Source organism: Limulus polyphemus, unplaced genomic scaffold (genome assembly GCF_000517525.1).
Source record: "Limulus polyphemus unplaced genomic scaffold, Limulus_polyphemus-2.1.2 Scaffold168, whole genome shotgun sequence".
NCBI lineage: Eukaryota > Metazoa > Arthropoda > Merostomata > Xiphosura > Limulidae > Limulus > Limulus polyphemus.
Genome location: NW_013665778.1, coordinates 226,414 through 243,670, shown reverse-complemented (window position 1 = coordinate 243,670; position 17,257 = coordinate 226,414). Strand labels below are relative to the sequence as shown.

At 30.1% G+C, this 17,257-nt stretch overlaps 1 protein-coding gene across 1 annotated transcript in view; it reads left to right on the top strand.

Annotated features, from left to right (window-relative positions):
• The window catches only part of LOC106477643 (methylmalonate-semialdehyde dehydrogenase [acylating], mitochondrial), a 22,437-nt gene extending 5,393 nt beyond the window's left edge, over nt 1-17,044 (top strand). Inside the window, exons 3-10 of the mRNA XM_022381485.1 lie at nt 5,494-5,568; nt 5,939-6,100; nt 9,220-9,298; nt 11,058-11,212; nt 12,921-13,068; nt 14,539-14,603; nt 15,040-15,096; nt 16,910-17,044. Coding sequence (XP_022237193.1) covers nt 5,494-5,568; nt 5,939-6,100; nt 9,220-9,298; nt 11,058-11,212; nt 12,921-13,068; nt 14,539-14,603; nt 15,040-15,096; nt 16,910-17,029 — 861 coding nt within the window. The 3' untranslated portion in view covers nt 17,030-17,044. The remainder of the gene's footprint in view (nt 1-5,493; nt 5,569-5,938; nt 6,101-9,219; nt 9,299-11,057; nt 11,213-12,920; nt 13,069-14,538; nt 14,604-15,039; nt 15,097-16,909) is intronic.
• The last annotated feature ends 213 nt before the right edge of the window (nt 17,045-17,257 follow it).

Below are 17,257 nucleotides of genomic sequence, written 5' to 3'. Positions count from 1 at the left end.
TGAAGTGAAAGGAAATATCTTTAAAAAATCTTTGAAAAAATATTTCTTCTTAGAGAGTGCTTATTTACAGTCTAAAACATATTTTAGGAATTTTTTCATTAAATTTCTCTTTAAACTTCATTAAAGAATACAATTTTGTACAAATAATTGAATGTTATGCTACTACTTATAAAAATAAAATCAGAAATCCATTAAAAGATAAGTTCTCTATCATTTTTTCAATTCACAAATGCACACTTGCATTGCCTACTAAGAAAGTTAGTACCGGTAGTCATCGGGCAGTCGATAGGCCTAAAACCCAAACAACAACTGGTGGCATTACAAAGCAGCCTAATGATCCAAAAAGGTTGATGTTCTACCCCCCCCCCTCAACCAGAACCAAAAATAATAAAAAAACTAATTGCACAGATCCACATATTTCCTTGATACTGGTGCAAATGAATAAATTCATTTCATGGATTGAAAAAATTAGAGGGAACATTGGTGATAATATCTTCCTTGCATTTAGCCATCAATGTTCCTGTATGAGGTTATACAGGCAGGGATGTGGATGACCCCCTTAACACGTTTGTATACATTACTCACTCCACAGTTTAAACTAACCCTGGTTTTTGTCTCTCTTTGGTCATGATTTTCCACTCTTCATGGAGACTCTTAGAGGTGAATTAATGTTGTTCTTTTTTTTGCTCAGATCTCATAACCACCTTATTTGAACTATGTATAATGGAGACAATGAAACCCACCACAGAACCAGTGTTGCCTCACAGGAAATATTTCTCTCTCTCTCCTGAAATCCACATAGAGTATAGGGAATAACAGAAAGTGCTAAGCCCATCTGCCACTGCTTAGTGCCTGCTGTTTAGATGTGTTTTTTTTTTTTGCAAGACTGTTTTGGCAGTCTGTCAGTGTGGGACCTTGTGGAGATGATAAAATATTCCTTTTTAGTCCACATACCTCTCCATTGTTCCCCCTTTTTTCTTCTTGTAGAGTAATGGGAGAACCCTTTTTTCCCTAATCCTAAGCCACTGGAGAGGTCAGTATGGAGAATTCCACTTAGGGTCAATGTAATCACATTGGTATGAAACTGAGTGAATGCACTGCCTGGAAAGTAGGGCTGGGATATTTACCTGAAAGTGTAGTACAGGCCACCTACTACACGAAGAACTGGGACATTCCTGGTAGAAATTCCAGCCATATGGATAGTTTGTTTATCTTGGAAGGAATGTCTGGGATAGTTTCTCCCTGCACTTGCTTATTCTGGTAAGGATTTCATGTATGTATTTCTCCAATACTGTACAGCCTGGTGTATTGCCCAAGCTACGTGTAAACATAGATGATCTGCTGACCCCATAAGATAAAATGACCAGTTGAACAGTTTTTTATAGCATCCACCTATGCACTACTTTGGCACCATTCATAAAGTTCTTTTTACATTACCTATTGAGCTACCACCTTTATTAGGTGAAGAGTATTCCTTATATGAAAAGGATACTGCCTTCCACCGTGTGATTCCCCACTAGACTACATCCCTAGTAGGTGATATGCTTCATGGGCTTTCTGCTTCTGACACAATAATTTTGAGAAGCTCATACTTTTTAATTTATTTTCTCTACACCAGACTTTCCATCATATTATCAATGTGGCATTCTAGCTCTTTGTTCCATTACTGAAGTTAACATTCTTCTTATCTGAAAATGTATTTCAGGTAGATACTCACCTCTCTGCACAACACCAAATCTTCCTCCCTAATTCCAGTGTGGCTCAATTGCCTCATCAAAAATGAGCCTTTGCCGATATGCTCTTGATAATGGGATTTATTGTCCATAGTGGATATGTCACACTCTTATTGGTGGAGGGCTGTAGTCTAAGCTGATTACATCATAGGCTGGCACAGTCCATGTTAATATGTTAGGGATGGGAGTTCCATTCAAGGCTTGTGGCATGCAGATAAATCTTCTTGACCAATGCACTAGATAATAGCTTTGTTCTGCAGATAGATGAGTACCTACCTAAAATACATTTTCAGGTAAAGAAAATGTTAATGGCTCATTACATGTTTAAGTAAAAAAAGATAAATAAAACATCATCAAAACTTTTACTGTCACATAACTGATCATTTTCTTCTAGTTAGCAACATCACTTTTTTGATAACTGATTCACTGTCTTATCATGGATATTAATAAAAAAAGTTTCATTTTAGTTACAAACATGATTTAATGTTCTTTTCTTTTTACTTTATTTAGACATTATTTTCTTTCATGAAAGTGTTTACATGTTGAATTATATCCCATTGAAAGCTACAGAAATTTTTTTGTATGAGAAGACAACAGTAAAGCTTAGTTAAGGTTAGTAAGTGTGATAAGTGATAGGAAAATATTCTAATGATTCAAATCCTAATTTATTGAATGTTATTTTTATACTTATCATATTCAAACAATTTGCATAAATATATTGGCTAATTGGCTACTTAATTATTTCTAATTGCAATAAGGATATGTTTTCAATAAAAGCATTATTGCTATTATCAGTGATAGTAAAATATGTTTTCTTTATAATTATTTCTAATTGCAATAAGGATATGTTTTCAATAAAAGCATTATTGCCATTATCAGTGATAGTAAAATATGTTTTCTTTATAATTATTTCTAATTGCAATAAGGATATGTTTTCAATAAAAGCATTATTGCCATTATCAGTGATAGTAAAATATGTTTTCTTTATTTAATTCAAGTGAGAGCAGTGGAGATTAATGCATGTTTTAAAAACAAACAAAATGGTGACCACATGGTCATCCTGACATTAGTGATTTACTGAGTAGGAACTTTTCAGATTGTCTTTTAAAAAGAATTTGCAACAAAAGTTTTCAGTGAAATAAGTTTATTCTGTCTAAAATATTTTCCCCACAAGATGTGCAAGTGGCTACACAACAGAAACACTGTTTATGTTTTATGCTTAGATTGTTGGAATGTTTAGAGCAAGTCTTGCTATTCATTAATCATATTATCGTCTGGCCCCCAATTCACAGATGTTCCACTTGGCTATCAGCTGTAGTGGCATCATTGACAACTTTATAATACCATGCGAGAACAACCCAGAATTTTTTTTTTAATCCATGGAAATATTAGGGCATAGAGTGTATGGAAAAAAATAATAGTAACAAATTTATTTGGCACACTTAACATGTCAAACTGGTAAAAGTCAAGATCTGAAAACTTGTTGGGTTGATAAAGTAAAGAACTACATGCATTCTGTCTGTTGTCTATCAGTGTGTGGAATAACCAGGATTCCATGTTATACCACAAGGAAGCTGTTTATCTTCATGAAATAATAATTCAACAAAGCCACAACATTCACTTTAAAAATATTCTCTATTTCAGGCTGATCATCTTCAAACAGCTAATGTTTTCTGCAATAAATACTTCATATTTCTTGGCTGACAAAGATTGCTGGTCACTTATGGCTCTGAGTGGCAGACAGCAAAAAATGACCAGATACCAAAGTATATGACTGAACTGTATAGTGGTGCTGTAGACATATTGGGATCAGAAAAAGGTCCATACTTTAATCACAGATCTTTCAAGTGATACAAGAGCTGCATGGGCAATACATAAAGAGAAATATCTTCACCTGATTATCTATGGCTGTTTATCTGATGTCATGAATTTGCTTGCTAAGGACATTTACTAACTTAGAACTGTGAGTGAACTTGTAGAAACAGTCAAGCAGATTATACAGGAGGAAAGTATGTGACTGTGTTGAAGTTCAAAAGGGTAGAATATAGATTATTATTCTAAACCATGTGAAGACTCGTTGAGCATCAATCGCTAAGAATGCAGACAAAACTAAGGTGCATTTACAAAAAGCCACATTATGCCCACGGGGCACTATCCTTATGTTCATCTATTTCTACAAAAACATACTGGATAATGCAGAAGTCTGAGTGCAAGTGAGCAGGGAATGAGGCTAGTTGCAACCAATTTTGCATGCTACCAAAAAAAAAAGCTCAAAGATGACAAATTATTACTTCTGAAGTGATTTGACTTCAAAAATAAAGATGAGGTAACACAATAAAGACCTTATAGCAATCACCCTTGTTAGCACCTAAAACTCTTGCTTGGTTATGATATTTTCCAGACACCACAGCTTATGATTCCATTCTTGTTCAGTTAGCAACCTATATTTTGAACCCAAAATATAGTGGTCGAGAGTTGGAGAAGTATTATCAAACTGATTCTATGGACTTGAACATATCCCATGTTTGATCCATTGGTTGTTTTAGTGTGATTTGGCTGAATGGGACACATTATGGAACAGGGTGTTTTATGGAAGTTGGCCAGAATCACTACATTTCACTTGGTAGAAAGGGTTTTGTGCAGGTTAGTAGCTTTCCACCTACCACAGATTCTTGTGAATATAATTGAAAGGTTTCAACACTCTTAAAAACTAAACTAAAAAGAACCTGCTTCACAATGAACTGAATAACTAAACAGGTTACTTTGTCAAATGATCTCCACCTCCAACAAATCAAAGATGTAGACAGTGGAAAAAAAAGAAAAGGCAGCTGTCTATGTTGAGAATGAAGAGAACAAATTTTAAAACTGCACTTGCAAACAGTAGTCGAATTAGAGCTGGTGAGAATCAAGATAGCCAATGATGGTAGTGATTCATAATGACATGAGAAAGAATAATGGTTCAGTAACTTGTGAACAGTATTTAAAAAAATGTAATAAGAAAACCAATGAGCATTCCAAAAAAAAGTCTTACTCACAATTATTTCTATGTCTTGTAATTTCATCTAAATCAAAGTTCCTGAATAAAGAATTTCCTAGTACAAAATAGTTATCTAATGTTGAAGTTATATATTATTAGCAATATTTTTGCATTGAGCTGTTCAATACTCAATAAAAAAAAATCCAAACTCCAAATTAAAGATTGCAGAATTGTTTCCACAAATAGTCTTTTCAGTAAACCCAACATCTCTGATTGCAGTTACACCTTTATATAAAGACCAAACCTTTTATCACTCATGTCATCTTCAGAATTTGATGATAAAGACAGATTATAGCTTATGATCTGCCTCTTGTTTAAAGATGAAAAATGATAAAAACATCTGAAGTTTACAGTCAGGTGAAAGAATAGTAGCATGTTATAATTTTGTTGCTATGTTAACGTAACTTTTCAGTAAAAATTGTGATTGGTATATATAGACACAGATTACTTTGAAAATAAGTGATAAAATAAAAAAATAAAAACTAAATTGACCCTGAAATCTTAATCACAAAAATTGTTAGATATTTTTATTTGGTTAGAGATCAAGAACAACCTTATTTTTAGACTTTTCAGGATAAAACATTTTGTTTATATAAAATGTTTTAAGTTATTAAATGGTTTTTTAAGGCATCTTTCAGTCATTATGTTTTTGTATGCACACATATATTGTAAGTATTAGTTCAATTTTCTTTGATGATGTATTTATTTTTTAACAATTTTCAGCCTACCACAAAGCTGTTTATCAATGGAAAGTTTGTAGAATCAAGTGCTTCTAAGTGGATAGATGTACATAATCCTGTAAGTTTGATTATTATTTACAATAAAACTTCTAGTGTTTTAAAACTGAAACTTTAAGTGTAGTGACTGATACCATTTTTATGCAGACTTTCAACTGATACCATGTTTGATTAATAAACTAAAATGTGTGGAATATCACTGTAACTTTTATAATAGTTATAAAAAGAGTCAACTTGAATTATGATAAAAATGCAATTATGTTGTATTGAACAAATATAAACAGCCTGTCTTTTAAAGTTTGTATTTGAAGGATCTGTTTGAAATCATTTTGTATATTTGGTGTTTTAGAAAATACATGATTATTAGAAAATTTGTTGCTTACATTATTGGAATGTTGTTTTTTTCTACTTGGTCTTAATTAATTTTTTAGGCTACTAATGAGGTTGTTACTCGAGTTCCAATCTGTCCAAAAGAAGAAATGGAAGAGGCAGTTGCCTCAGCAAAAGCTGCTTTTAAAAGCTGGTCCAATACTTCTATCCTGACACGACAACAGACCATGTTCCATTACCAAAGCTTGATAAAAAAAAATATGGTATAAAGCCTTTCATTAGCTACTAGTTTGAGGATTGATTATATCTATATTGTTTCTTTATTTTTGCTCTCAATGTAATTTACTGACTGTACTTATTACTACATTTGATTTTTGTATAAATTTTTATCAAACATGCAAATGGCAATTGGACATGTAATCCAGCATTGAAAAATTTAATTTCCCCTATATTTTAACAAATGTACGTTCTTTTAGTTGATAGTTAAAATCTTCCTTGAAGTTATTTCTAAGTAAATTGGAGTTAAAAAAAACCAGTTATTTATGGACTTAAAATAGGCTTATTTATATATGCCATCCATTAAATATTCATCTTAGCTTTTACACTTTTATACAAAGATAGCTAAATCTTGAGATTTGTATAAAATATCAGCACAATTGCTTTGGTTTCATGATGTCAATGTTACCAGTTCAAAACTAAATTACTTTGCAGCTCTCTGAAGTGATGCCACGTGTATGTAGTTGTATATTAAGAATTATGTGAATAAAATCACTAAATCATCTTGAAGAGTTTGTTTTTACAAACCATTTAAGAAATGTGGAACTTATCCAACCTGGCTTAGCAACTTAATCCTTATGTTGAATTAGTTACTTTTTTATTAATTCCAATAACACAGACCTGCGAATTTAAACTTCAAAAAAGTTGTATTCATTTTGATAACAGATCTTCCATAATTCAGCTATGCAAATTTTAAAAAATAATATTCAATTTTTTTCTGTTGTGTAAGGATTTTTTACAAATTGAGAAGAAAATAAAACTCTTTCTTAGATCAAATTATTTTGTTTACCACAATGAACATTTTTTATTATTATGTTTGTTAAAAACATCAAACAAACTGGAGAAAAGGGAAGAACACTGATGTCAAATGAATATGCATCCTCATTCATACTGATTTTTGTTTATGAAATGTATGTATTTTAGTCTCAAAACTACATGTTGTGGTCTTTCTTTTATGTATTGTGACATGGGGTTTTGTGAAAAATCTGTACATTATGGAGAAAAATGGATACCATTTTTGGATTCAGCGTACAGAAATTACTGTAGAACATGTAAAAATTTTAAGACAGTAAAACCATTGCAGGCCTGTATAATCTTATGAAGAAAAGGTGTAACAATCACATATAAGCTTGAAGGTGAAAAGCAGTTGTGTAGCACTATATTTTTAATTTAAATCTACTAATTTTAAATGTTGGTTTTCTAGCTTTTCTGAAGAAATGAAAAATTCTTGTTGAAAAAATACTGTCTGAAATGTCTTAGTACAATTTTGCTTGTGTATTGGTTCCCTATATTAGGTCCACTCTGACTGTACTGTAAGAGTTTTCTCCTTATTTTTTATCAGCATCTTCTGTTAACCTTCATTTTTAAAGAATTTGTTCCTAACTCAGTCACACTACATTTTGATTTCCTTTAGACATTTAAATTCTATAACTTTGTTTGTTAGATTTCGTGGAAAGCTAAGAATGGTATAAGATAATAGTTTTATGTAAAACATACTTATCATAAAATTTTAAGTAAGTTAATTTTAATTTTGTGCTAGAAAGCTTCATGAACCAATTTTTACTAACAGGAAAATCAGGCTACAGGTGATGATGTTACTATAATGGGAGTTGCATGTATATATGTATCTATCTATGTATGTGACCAAAAAATAGATACAATGTGGGACCATCTATTGAATGGGACCACAAACAAAAATACATAGAAAAATAACTATGGTATGTGTAACAACCATTTCTTTATCACAGAACACAATTTTAAATAAAAGTACTCTCCTCACAACAAGAACATGATTTTCACTAGGAATGTACATGAGGGTTTAATTATATCTTTATTGATGTAAGTTGTAAATATAGTACTAAAAAATGGAGTTCTTAAAAAACTTATTTTTTCAATATATAGTTTGTTTGTTTGTTATTAATTTTGTGCAAAGCTACACAAGGGCGATTTGGTATTTGCGCTAGCCATCCCTAAATTAGCAATGAAAGACTAGAGGGAAGGCAGATTGTCATCACCACTCACCGCCAACTCTTTGGCTACTCTTTTACTAATGAATAGTGGGATTGACAGTCACATTATAATGCCTCCATGTCTTAAAGAGCAAGCATGTTTGGTGGGACGGGGATTCGAACCAGCGACCCACAGATTGCGAGATAAGTGCCCTAACCACCTTGCTCAACATGTAGAAACATTACAGTTTATATCAGTACAATCTGAACACTTTTCCTGTGCAGTACTTCCCAGAAAAAATCCTTTTTGAGAAAATTTTAACTTTTCTAAATTCTTTTCAATGAGGTATGAATACTATGATTAGTAATTAGTAACACAAACAGCCGCCCATAGGGCGGTGTTTCTGCTAATATATTTAATGTTCTAATGTTTTAAGACACACGCATATTGTGATACATTGGGTTTGTTTTTTGTAGATACATCAAGGTAATGAAATAAAGAAAACAGAATACAAATAACATAATAATAAATACTTCTTACAGGCACTAAAGACACAGCAAACTTAAATTCATGATTTTTGTTGTGAGCTGTGGTTATTAATAAGTTTTGAGCATTCAATGGATATTAACAGACTATTATTTATAAGCAATTCCTACTTAGATGAATATTATATCAAAATTCTAAAGTTATTTATAGAAATGTTGTGTGTACTCTTTCCTGTATTGTTATATAGGAGGGAAAGATGAATGTATTAGTTTTATAACAGTCCTATATGATATTTCTATATTCTTAGGCACATATTATTAGTTGGTATTTTGTTTCGTCAGTATTAGTGGCCTTGCAGTCCCCATATATATATATATATATATATACAAACAATCCATGTTACTTAGATGTGTTCTACCTTTCTTATTCAGTTAGATCATCATTTAACAGGTCTGTTTGAATTGATACCATCTTTAATGTATTACAGATCACTGATGATGGAATGTGTTGTTTCTCAAAACATCCAAATATTAAATATATTATCAATCATAGCCATGATTTTCCTGTTCTTGTTTAAGATCCATCTTCCATCTAGTGGATCAATAGTCAATGTTTATAAGAACTGTATACTTTGTGATTGTTTTTCCCTATAGTCTTCTTGTCTTTACAGAAAAGATTAGCAGAAAGTATTACAGAAGAGCAGGGTAAAACATTAGTGGATGCTGAAGGGGATGTGTTTAGGGGACTACGTAAGTTTTCCTACTCTCATCATGTTAAAATGTCTTGTAAAAGGTGGTGTGGGCTTATATTCAGAGGAATGCTATTAAATCTTGAGGCATTGAGTTATGATCCAGTAAACTTATGTAAATATTGTTTGTTTTGGTTTTTGAAGTATGTGTATTTTAAATGATAACACTATCATAATTGATAACATAATTCAATAAATTAGTGTATAAAGAAGACTTATGCAATAAGTTCAATTTTAATATTTAATGTTGATTTTCAATTGCTGGTGATTTTTATGAGATTTGAGTCTATATAGGTATCATTTGTACATCAGAGTAAATTTAATGTAAATCTATAAAAAGATTATTAATTACATATTAACTCTCTCAACACGGGCTTGGTCAATTTGACCAACTACGTGACCTCTTTGTACTTGTTTAAAGTTTATATAGATTTAATACTTCTAACTTTTAATATAATGTGTATATCTTCACAAAATTTGACAGTCTTTCAGTTAATATTATAAGTCTTTCATATACAAAAAATTTATTTTTAGTGATGTATTTTTAATAAAATAGAGATTTTATCCATGAATATATTGAGTATTTGTTTTGAATAGTCTGTGTGAAAAGTAATTTTCATGTTAAAATTAAAAATACTTTTCCTCTATCTCAAAAATCTCAAAAATTTCCTTTATGTAGTCTTTAAAACCTTCTAAATGCATTTCATACTTTTTTTTTCAGTAAAACTTTATAGTTTATCTGTTATTTTCTCTACCCTATCTCAAATCAGGATCGGTCAGATCGACCGACCTCATAACCACCAAAAAAAAAGTGAAATAAATATAAATTACCATTTTTTACTTTCTAGAATGACTTCAAATTGTAACATGAAACTATGTTCATTTATCCTAATAGATCTTAGTTTCTAACAGTATACATCCATTTATAATTAAATTTTATTGTTTTATTGCCCTTTGAACTGTGTCTAACTTTCTCACGGGAACATTGTTGGTAGTCTGAGTGAAATCGACACATAACCATTCAGAACATAACATTATGCAATATGTCATTTGATAGATGAAAACCTTGACTTTCTATTGGTTATAGGTAATATATTATTAAACAATCAATGAATGCTGAAAGAGATGATATGGCAGGAGGGGTCTGATTTTATATTTGATAGCTTTATAACCAAACAAAATGGAAGACTATAAAAATTATGGTTTGTCTGAGCAATGATAATTTTATAAAGAGTAATTTACGTTTAATTTTGTACTTTTTCGATGAGTGGTGGATAAAATAGGGAAGATGACATGCTAAGAGAAAATGTGTCACATGGGTCATGCTAGTAGAAATTCAGGATTTTTTTATATTGCCTTGTAGAATTAAGAATTTAAAATTCATATACTATTAAAATATGGATTATTAGCTAAGATTTTACACTATTCTAATTGGTACAACATAAACAAAATGTAGTTTAATAAAATTTTGAATGTAAGACACTAAAACCTTGTGTTATGCGCAGTAAAGGATACCCGTGGCAATAGGGTTAAGATGTAATTGTTTTAGAATCTTTGGATAAAAACGTATGAATGAAGTTATTGAAATATTTGTTCTAAATCCAGTTAAGTATGTATTGATGGCTTATTACATCCTTAAAAATTAATAGGTTTGAAAATCTGATGTACATACACCCTCTTATCTCTATTTGATAGTGTTAATTTTAGTTTTGATATATTAGTGCTTCCCTTTAGAATTACTTGCTCACACTTTTTTACAGAGGTTGTAGAGCATGCTTGCAGTGTGACTTCCTTGCAGCTTGGTGAATCTTTACCATCCATAGCCCAAAACATGGACATTCACTCTTACCGTATCCCTCTTGGGGTTTGTGCTGGAGTCACACCTTTTAACTTTCCTGCCATGATTCCACTTTGGGTGAGCTAGTATTTATTTTATTTTCATTTGTTATTGTTTGCTTTGTGAATTGAGAAGCAATGACTTTTTTTTTTATGTAATAAAACAAAGTTGTGTATGTAAGGCTTTTTTCAAAACTTAACAATTAATATTTGACATGGTTAATGGATACAGTACCTCTATATCTTAAATTTTTGGGTTTTTCATAGGGTTTGTTTAAATTAACTAAATTTTTTTGTTTGTTGTGTTTTAATTAACCCTCTTGCCTTGGGCTGATGCATTTTGTATCACCTCGACTGGCGAAAGACATTTATGCAAAAAAACATATGGTAATTGAGCGTTCCTCACAAAACCTCATAAGATTTTGTTAAAGTTTATAAGTATTTTGTATACAAAGAATAACATTATTTTAATTACACCTTTCTATTAAAAATGTTAATTATTTATAGGAGTTATTTGCACTCAAACTGTTAAAATAGGGAAAAATGACTTTCATTTTAAGTATAAAAATACTTTTCTTCATCTTAGTTTCATATTTCATTTGCATAACATCTAGAACCTTCTAACTGAATAACAAAAGTTTTTTTTTACGGTAAATGTTTATATTTTATTTTTCATTTTCTCTACCGTATCACTAACTCTAGTTATTATCATCAAAGTACAATGCAATGAAATAATTAAAAATAGGAAATAGAAGAAAAAAATACACACCTTTTAATTTTTTGTAGAATATCTTTAAAGATTTTCTGTTTTGTTAAATTCATGATTTCAAGTCTTTTTCCTTTTCACATATAGTTAATTTTTAATGTTTTATTTTCCTTTCTTGTCCTTTACCATTTATTATTCATCTTGACACAAGTCAACGCTGCCCTCAAGGCATATTATGGTGTCTTTAGCAGACATGCAACCCTTCAGAAGCATTTTAGTGTACTGCATAATATTGTAAGCTTTGAAAACTGATGCAAAGTATGGTGTATATTTAAAAGGTGTTTAAACCTTTTATTTATGCATTTTAAAACATAACTAATACATAATTAACTATAACATATTTAGGTAAGAAACAACTGTAAGTGTTATAATCCATCAAGCAGCCAACAATACTACAATTAGCTGCATGTACTCCATGACGACAACCGTGTGTCAATTTTAAAATAACCATTGTTAGACTATAGTGTAAAATGTGCTCTTTCTAATATAGGCTACAAAGCTCAAACAAATCTGTTGAAGGTGGGTGTGGCACCTGTCAAGAGTTGAAAAAATTTATTTGTTTCAACGGCATTCATTCAGAGAACTTTGAAATGTACCAGTCAAAAGGTTATGTAAGCACTTTATAATCTCCACTTACATCTATACAACTGTTATCGTATTATTGAAGATACAGAGTGGCAAAGTAGCGAATTTTTATAGTTTGTTGGTTACGTGAAAATACATTTGAAGTTTTTAGTGTTATTTAAAGGTTCCTTTTGAAATAAAGGACTTAAAAATTAGATAACATAAAACTTTGAATCATAACATACATTATACTGTTAATTTAATTCACATAAATTGGTAGTAAAGTTGTTTAATTAAATTTTGAATGCAACATGGTGACTTGTGCAGAAAAGTGTTTAAAGGGAATACCTGTGTTTAAAGGGTTAATAATGAATAACTTAAAGGAGAAATTATTCTAAAGCAGTTGTCAGTGTTCCAGAATAGTTCATATGTCTTTAATCTTATTTGGTGTCTGTAGATGTTCCCTTTGGCTCTTGTTTGTGGCAATACCTTTGTATTGAAGCCTTCTGAGCGAGACCCTGGAGCTTCAATGATACTCATGGAACTTTTAAAAGAAGCTGGTGTCCCAGATGGTGTAGTAAATGTAATCCATGGACAGCATGAAGGTTAGAAGTTGAACTTACATAATTCCATTAATATTGTATGATTATGTAAAATATCTTAACACCGTAAAGGTTCTGGTTTTTGTAGATAATAATGTGTGAGTATTAATGGAGCTTCAGATGGTCATTCAAGACTGAACATACTTTTGAAAGACTTACTTAAACATTGGTGCAAATCTTAGCTTTAAAGTCACCATGTATCAAATAAATATAACACTGAACTAGTACATATTTTTTGCCATGGCATAGTGTCTCATAAAATGGCTCTGAGTTTTTCAAGTGCAATATTTTAGCTCATAGCTCAGTCATCTCTTGATCAATTTCAGATCTATTTACAGTTTTCGACTTAGGAGGTTAAACCCTTTCAACTGATGTATTTTATCATGCCCAAGGTCTCATAATTAATATGATCTAGTCCTGCCTAAAAGAATTTCAATTTAAGGGTAGGCTGGTAGAGATCCTGATGAGTAATAAAATCGAATTGGGTATACATGCACCCCATGCTTGGTATTGCTGGTGCACAAAAATATTGCTAATAAAAAGGTCTCATAGATTAATTTACTCTAATCCTGCCTGAAAGAATTTCAAGTGCCACAGCTATTGAGGATTCTCTCTTATTATATAATGAAACAACAGTTTACTTTAGAATAATATTTTAAGTTTAGATATTACAAATCTACTACTTCTTAAATATAAAATTTTATAACCCCAAATTAATTTCATTTGCTTTTGCTCATTAACAGAAACTTATAACTGGTTTTTTGTTAGTATGATACTGTTTAATCATGTGTGAAATTCACAACAGAAAAATGTTGGTATTGATATGTGCATACAACGAAGGGTTTTGCTCATATGTGTAATTTATAATATAGTTTACTAGAAAAAAAAATACATGCAACCATTGTTTTCATAGTTTTAAAGAAACAAATCTATATGAAAGAGCAACTAAATTAAAAATTCTGTAATTGTAAGCTTATATCAGATTTTTTTTAATCCTATTCCATTGAATGACCAAAAAACATACATGCTATTAATAAGAACAGGTACTGTTCACAATGTCTCAGCCAATAAAATGCATCATTTGAATATATATTTATCATTAATGACTAGTCTTGAAAATCACACAGCAAATGAGACTACACAATTTGCTTGATAACGATTGACGTCAAATCTGCTAAATAACTTATGATCTTGTTGTCTACAAGAAGAAATGTCATTACATCTTTTATTAGTTCATTTAAAAAATATTTAATGATTTTTTTTTAGATTCTGTGAGTTATGATATTAAGATATTAATAATGTCTGGCATTAAAACAAGTCTTAATACTGAGCTTACTCCTGTTTGTAATGAACACTTAACAGTAGTCAAGTTTACAACAATTATTTTTGTATGAATTTACATAAAATAATGATGACAGAAGTAAAAGCTCTGTGTTTTATAAGTAACCAACAAGTGTTATTCTCTCTCTTTAGCTGTGACATTTATATGTGAACATCCAGATATTAAAGCAATTTCTTTTGTGGGATCTGATCAGGCAGTAAGTAAATATTTTCTTTTATATAGATATAAGTTACTCAAGTAGATATGCTGTGTATTTTAATAAGCCTAATTTGATAAGTGTGTCATAAATTATTTTTACTTATTTATTTCATATACTGTATGTTACTTTTCTGCATTTTTCAAAAATGGATGTAGTGTTTCACCTTTTTTTTTTTTATGTTACATCTCTCTAATAAAGTCTTGTATTGAGCATAAGGTTTTATTAGTAATAGCTTATAACAAACAAAAGACCAAAAGTTGATATCTCTCAATACATATATTTGACAAAAGAACATTAAAAGCAATATTAATAATTAAGAATTATACATTTAGATTTCTTCTAAAATTGTAAAAACCTTTGTGAAATTTCTGGTTTTTACTGGTTGATTTTTGCAGTCATAATTTTACATAATTTATGGTATGCATTCTTTTAGGGGAAGTACATCTATGAAAGAGGATCTAAGAATGGTAAACGTGTTCAGAGTAACATGGTATGTATAGATTTCTGTATATTAGTAAAAGCTTTCACTTATCAAGTTATTAGCTTGAAAATATAACTATCACAAAAATATAACTATGTACAAACAGAAGAACACAAAGTATGTCTGTTAAAGGTTTCAGAATAACAATGATTTTGTCATAAGTAATTTACAGAAACAAGAACAAATATAATTAAAGTAACAAATACGTAGAACTAAATATCAATAAAAATCAGATTAGAACAATTTTAAGTAATTTGAAGGTTTTGCAAGTGTTGAAAGAGGGAAGGAATTTTTTAATTAGCATTTGTTCTTGTATGTAGATAACAAAAGGTGTAATCCTCGGTATTCCAAAATGTTTACTTAACTTGCTTTGTACACTTTCTCTCATGTTTTGTGATAACAAATTCAATTGTTCTAATATTATATTAGTTGTCTCCCATAGCAATTAAATTATAAATTCACAGTAAATGTAAGACACCAAATTCCAATAACTTGTTAAGCCTCGGGTTCGAAATTTAAACAAGATATTCAATATCTTTCATATGGAAAAAAGCATTTGTCTCTAAACACAGTGCAGTAAATGGCCTGAGTTTTTATGTGTTATATGAGTAGAAATGCAGAAACCGTTAACCCATTAGCAATGATTTCCCGCCTTGTTTTCGGGCTTATTGGGTACAGAATTAAATGTAAGTGAGTGGCAATCATCCTTTAAAGGAAAACTCTCTGTCTTTGTTGATTTTATAGCATGCATATTTGTTTTATGCCTATTGAGTACCATAAAGTGCTTGACATATAATGATATCTTGGAGTTTTTTGTTGTTTTTTTTTACCTTTATTTGGGTGATGGCATATGCACTGTAGTTAAATAATTTTTTAAGCTTGTTTATTAATTTTATCCTATTGTTTAACTGTTAAGAAGGCTTTAATAAAACTTACTTGCAGAAATATAAAATATGTTTGTTAAATGGTTTACTATTCTCTAATTAATGTGGCCACAAAATAACTTGTATATTAAAAAAAAATTAAATTATTAACTTTTTGAAGACATGTTAACCAAAGTGTAATATAAACTTAATCTTCAAAAGTTCAAAATATTTGTATGTAAGATAATCCAATGTTTCCTAAAAGAAATAAATTTAACACTGAAACATTCAGAACCCATATTACTTAAGAATGTTCAATGTATATATATATATGAAACTTATGAACTTGCATGGATAAGTCTTTTGTCAGTTTTAATATTACTTTGTTTCCATCATATTCACTATGTATTGAATTAACATTGACAATGTGATCAAATGTAAATATTAAGGTAGGTTTTAGCCTGTCATCGAATTAGATATAAGCAATGTACTTCTGTAAAAGACACTGTTAGCAATACAACATTACTAGATGAAATTACTAATACTCTACTGAGAAACAATGAATAACAATAGGGGAGATTTTAGCAACTTTAAGAGACAAAATAAGATTAAATGTGTCAGTACATAATTTGTAGCTTTAATACTTGTTTAATTAAAAAAAATGATGTAAGGAAACTTTGTTTGGATACCTCAAGAATACGGAAAATTGTTTAAAAGACTGTAAAAAGTATATTTTCTGTGTATATTCATATTAGCCCTTAAGCCCTAAGATTAACTTTTTTCTTAGCAAATAAATATGAAATATTTGAGGAATTTGTCAAAGTAAACATTGAAACAATATGTTAAAAGTGAAATTTAATCTCTGTTACATTTTTTACTAAATGAATGTGAAATTTTTAGAATTGTTATGATTGATTTTTATTGTTGTACATGACTTGTTCGTTTTGTCTTTGCTTCAGGGTGCCAAGAACCATGGAGTCGTTATGCCTGATGCAAACAAAGAACATACACTTAATCAGGTAAGTAGAGATCAGTTTCTTACTACAGGATTGTGGATGAAAATCACACAAGTTGAATAAGATATAAAATCATTAGACTGATGTAATTTATGTATCCTTTGTGTATCGGTGAACTTTGTGTTAAACTGTTATGCCAATCTACAGGTATGTGCTTTGAATCTATCAAGGTATATGTTTAATGTAAAAAGTAACAGGAGAACTTAAAACTTTTTATTTTCTTTTTACATTTGTTTCCTTTCAAACTTAAAGTAATAAGTAAAAAATCAAATACTTTATTTTTCAAGTGCA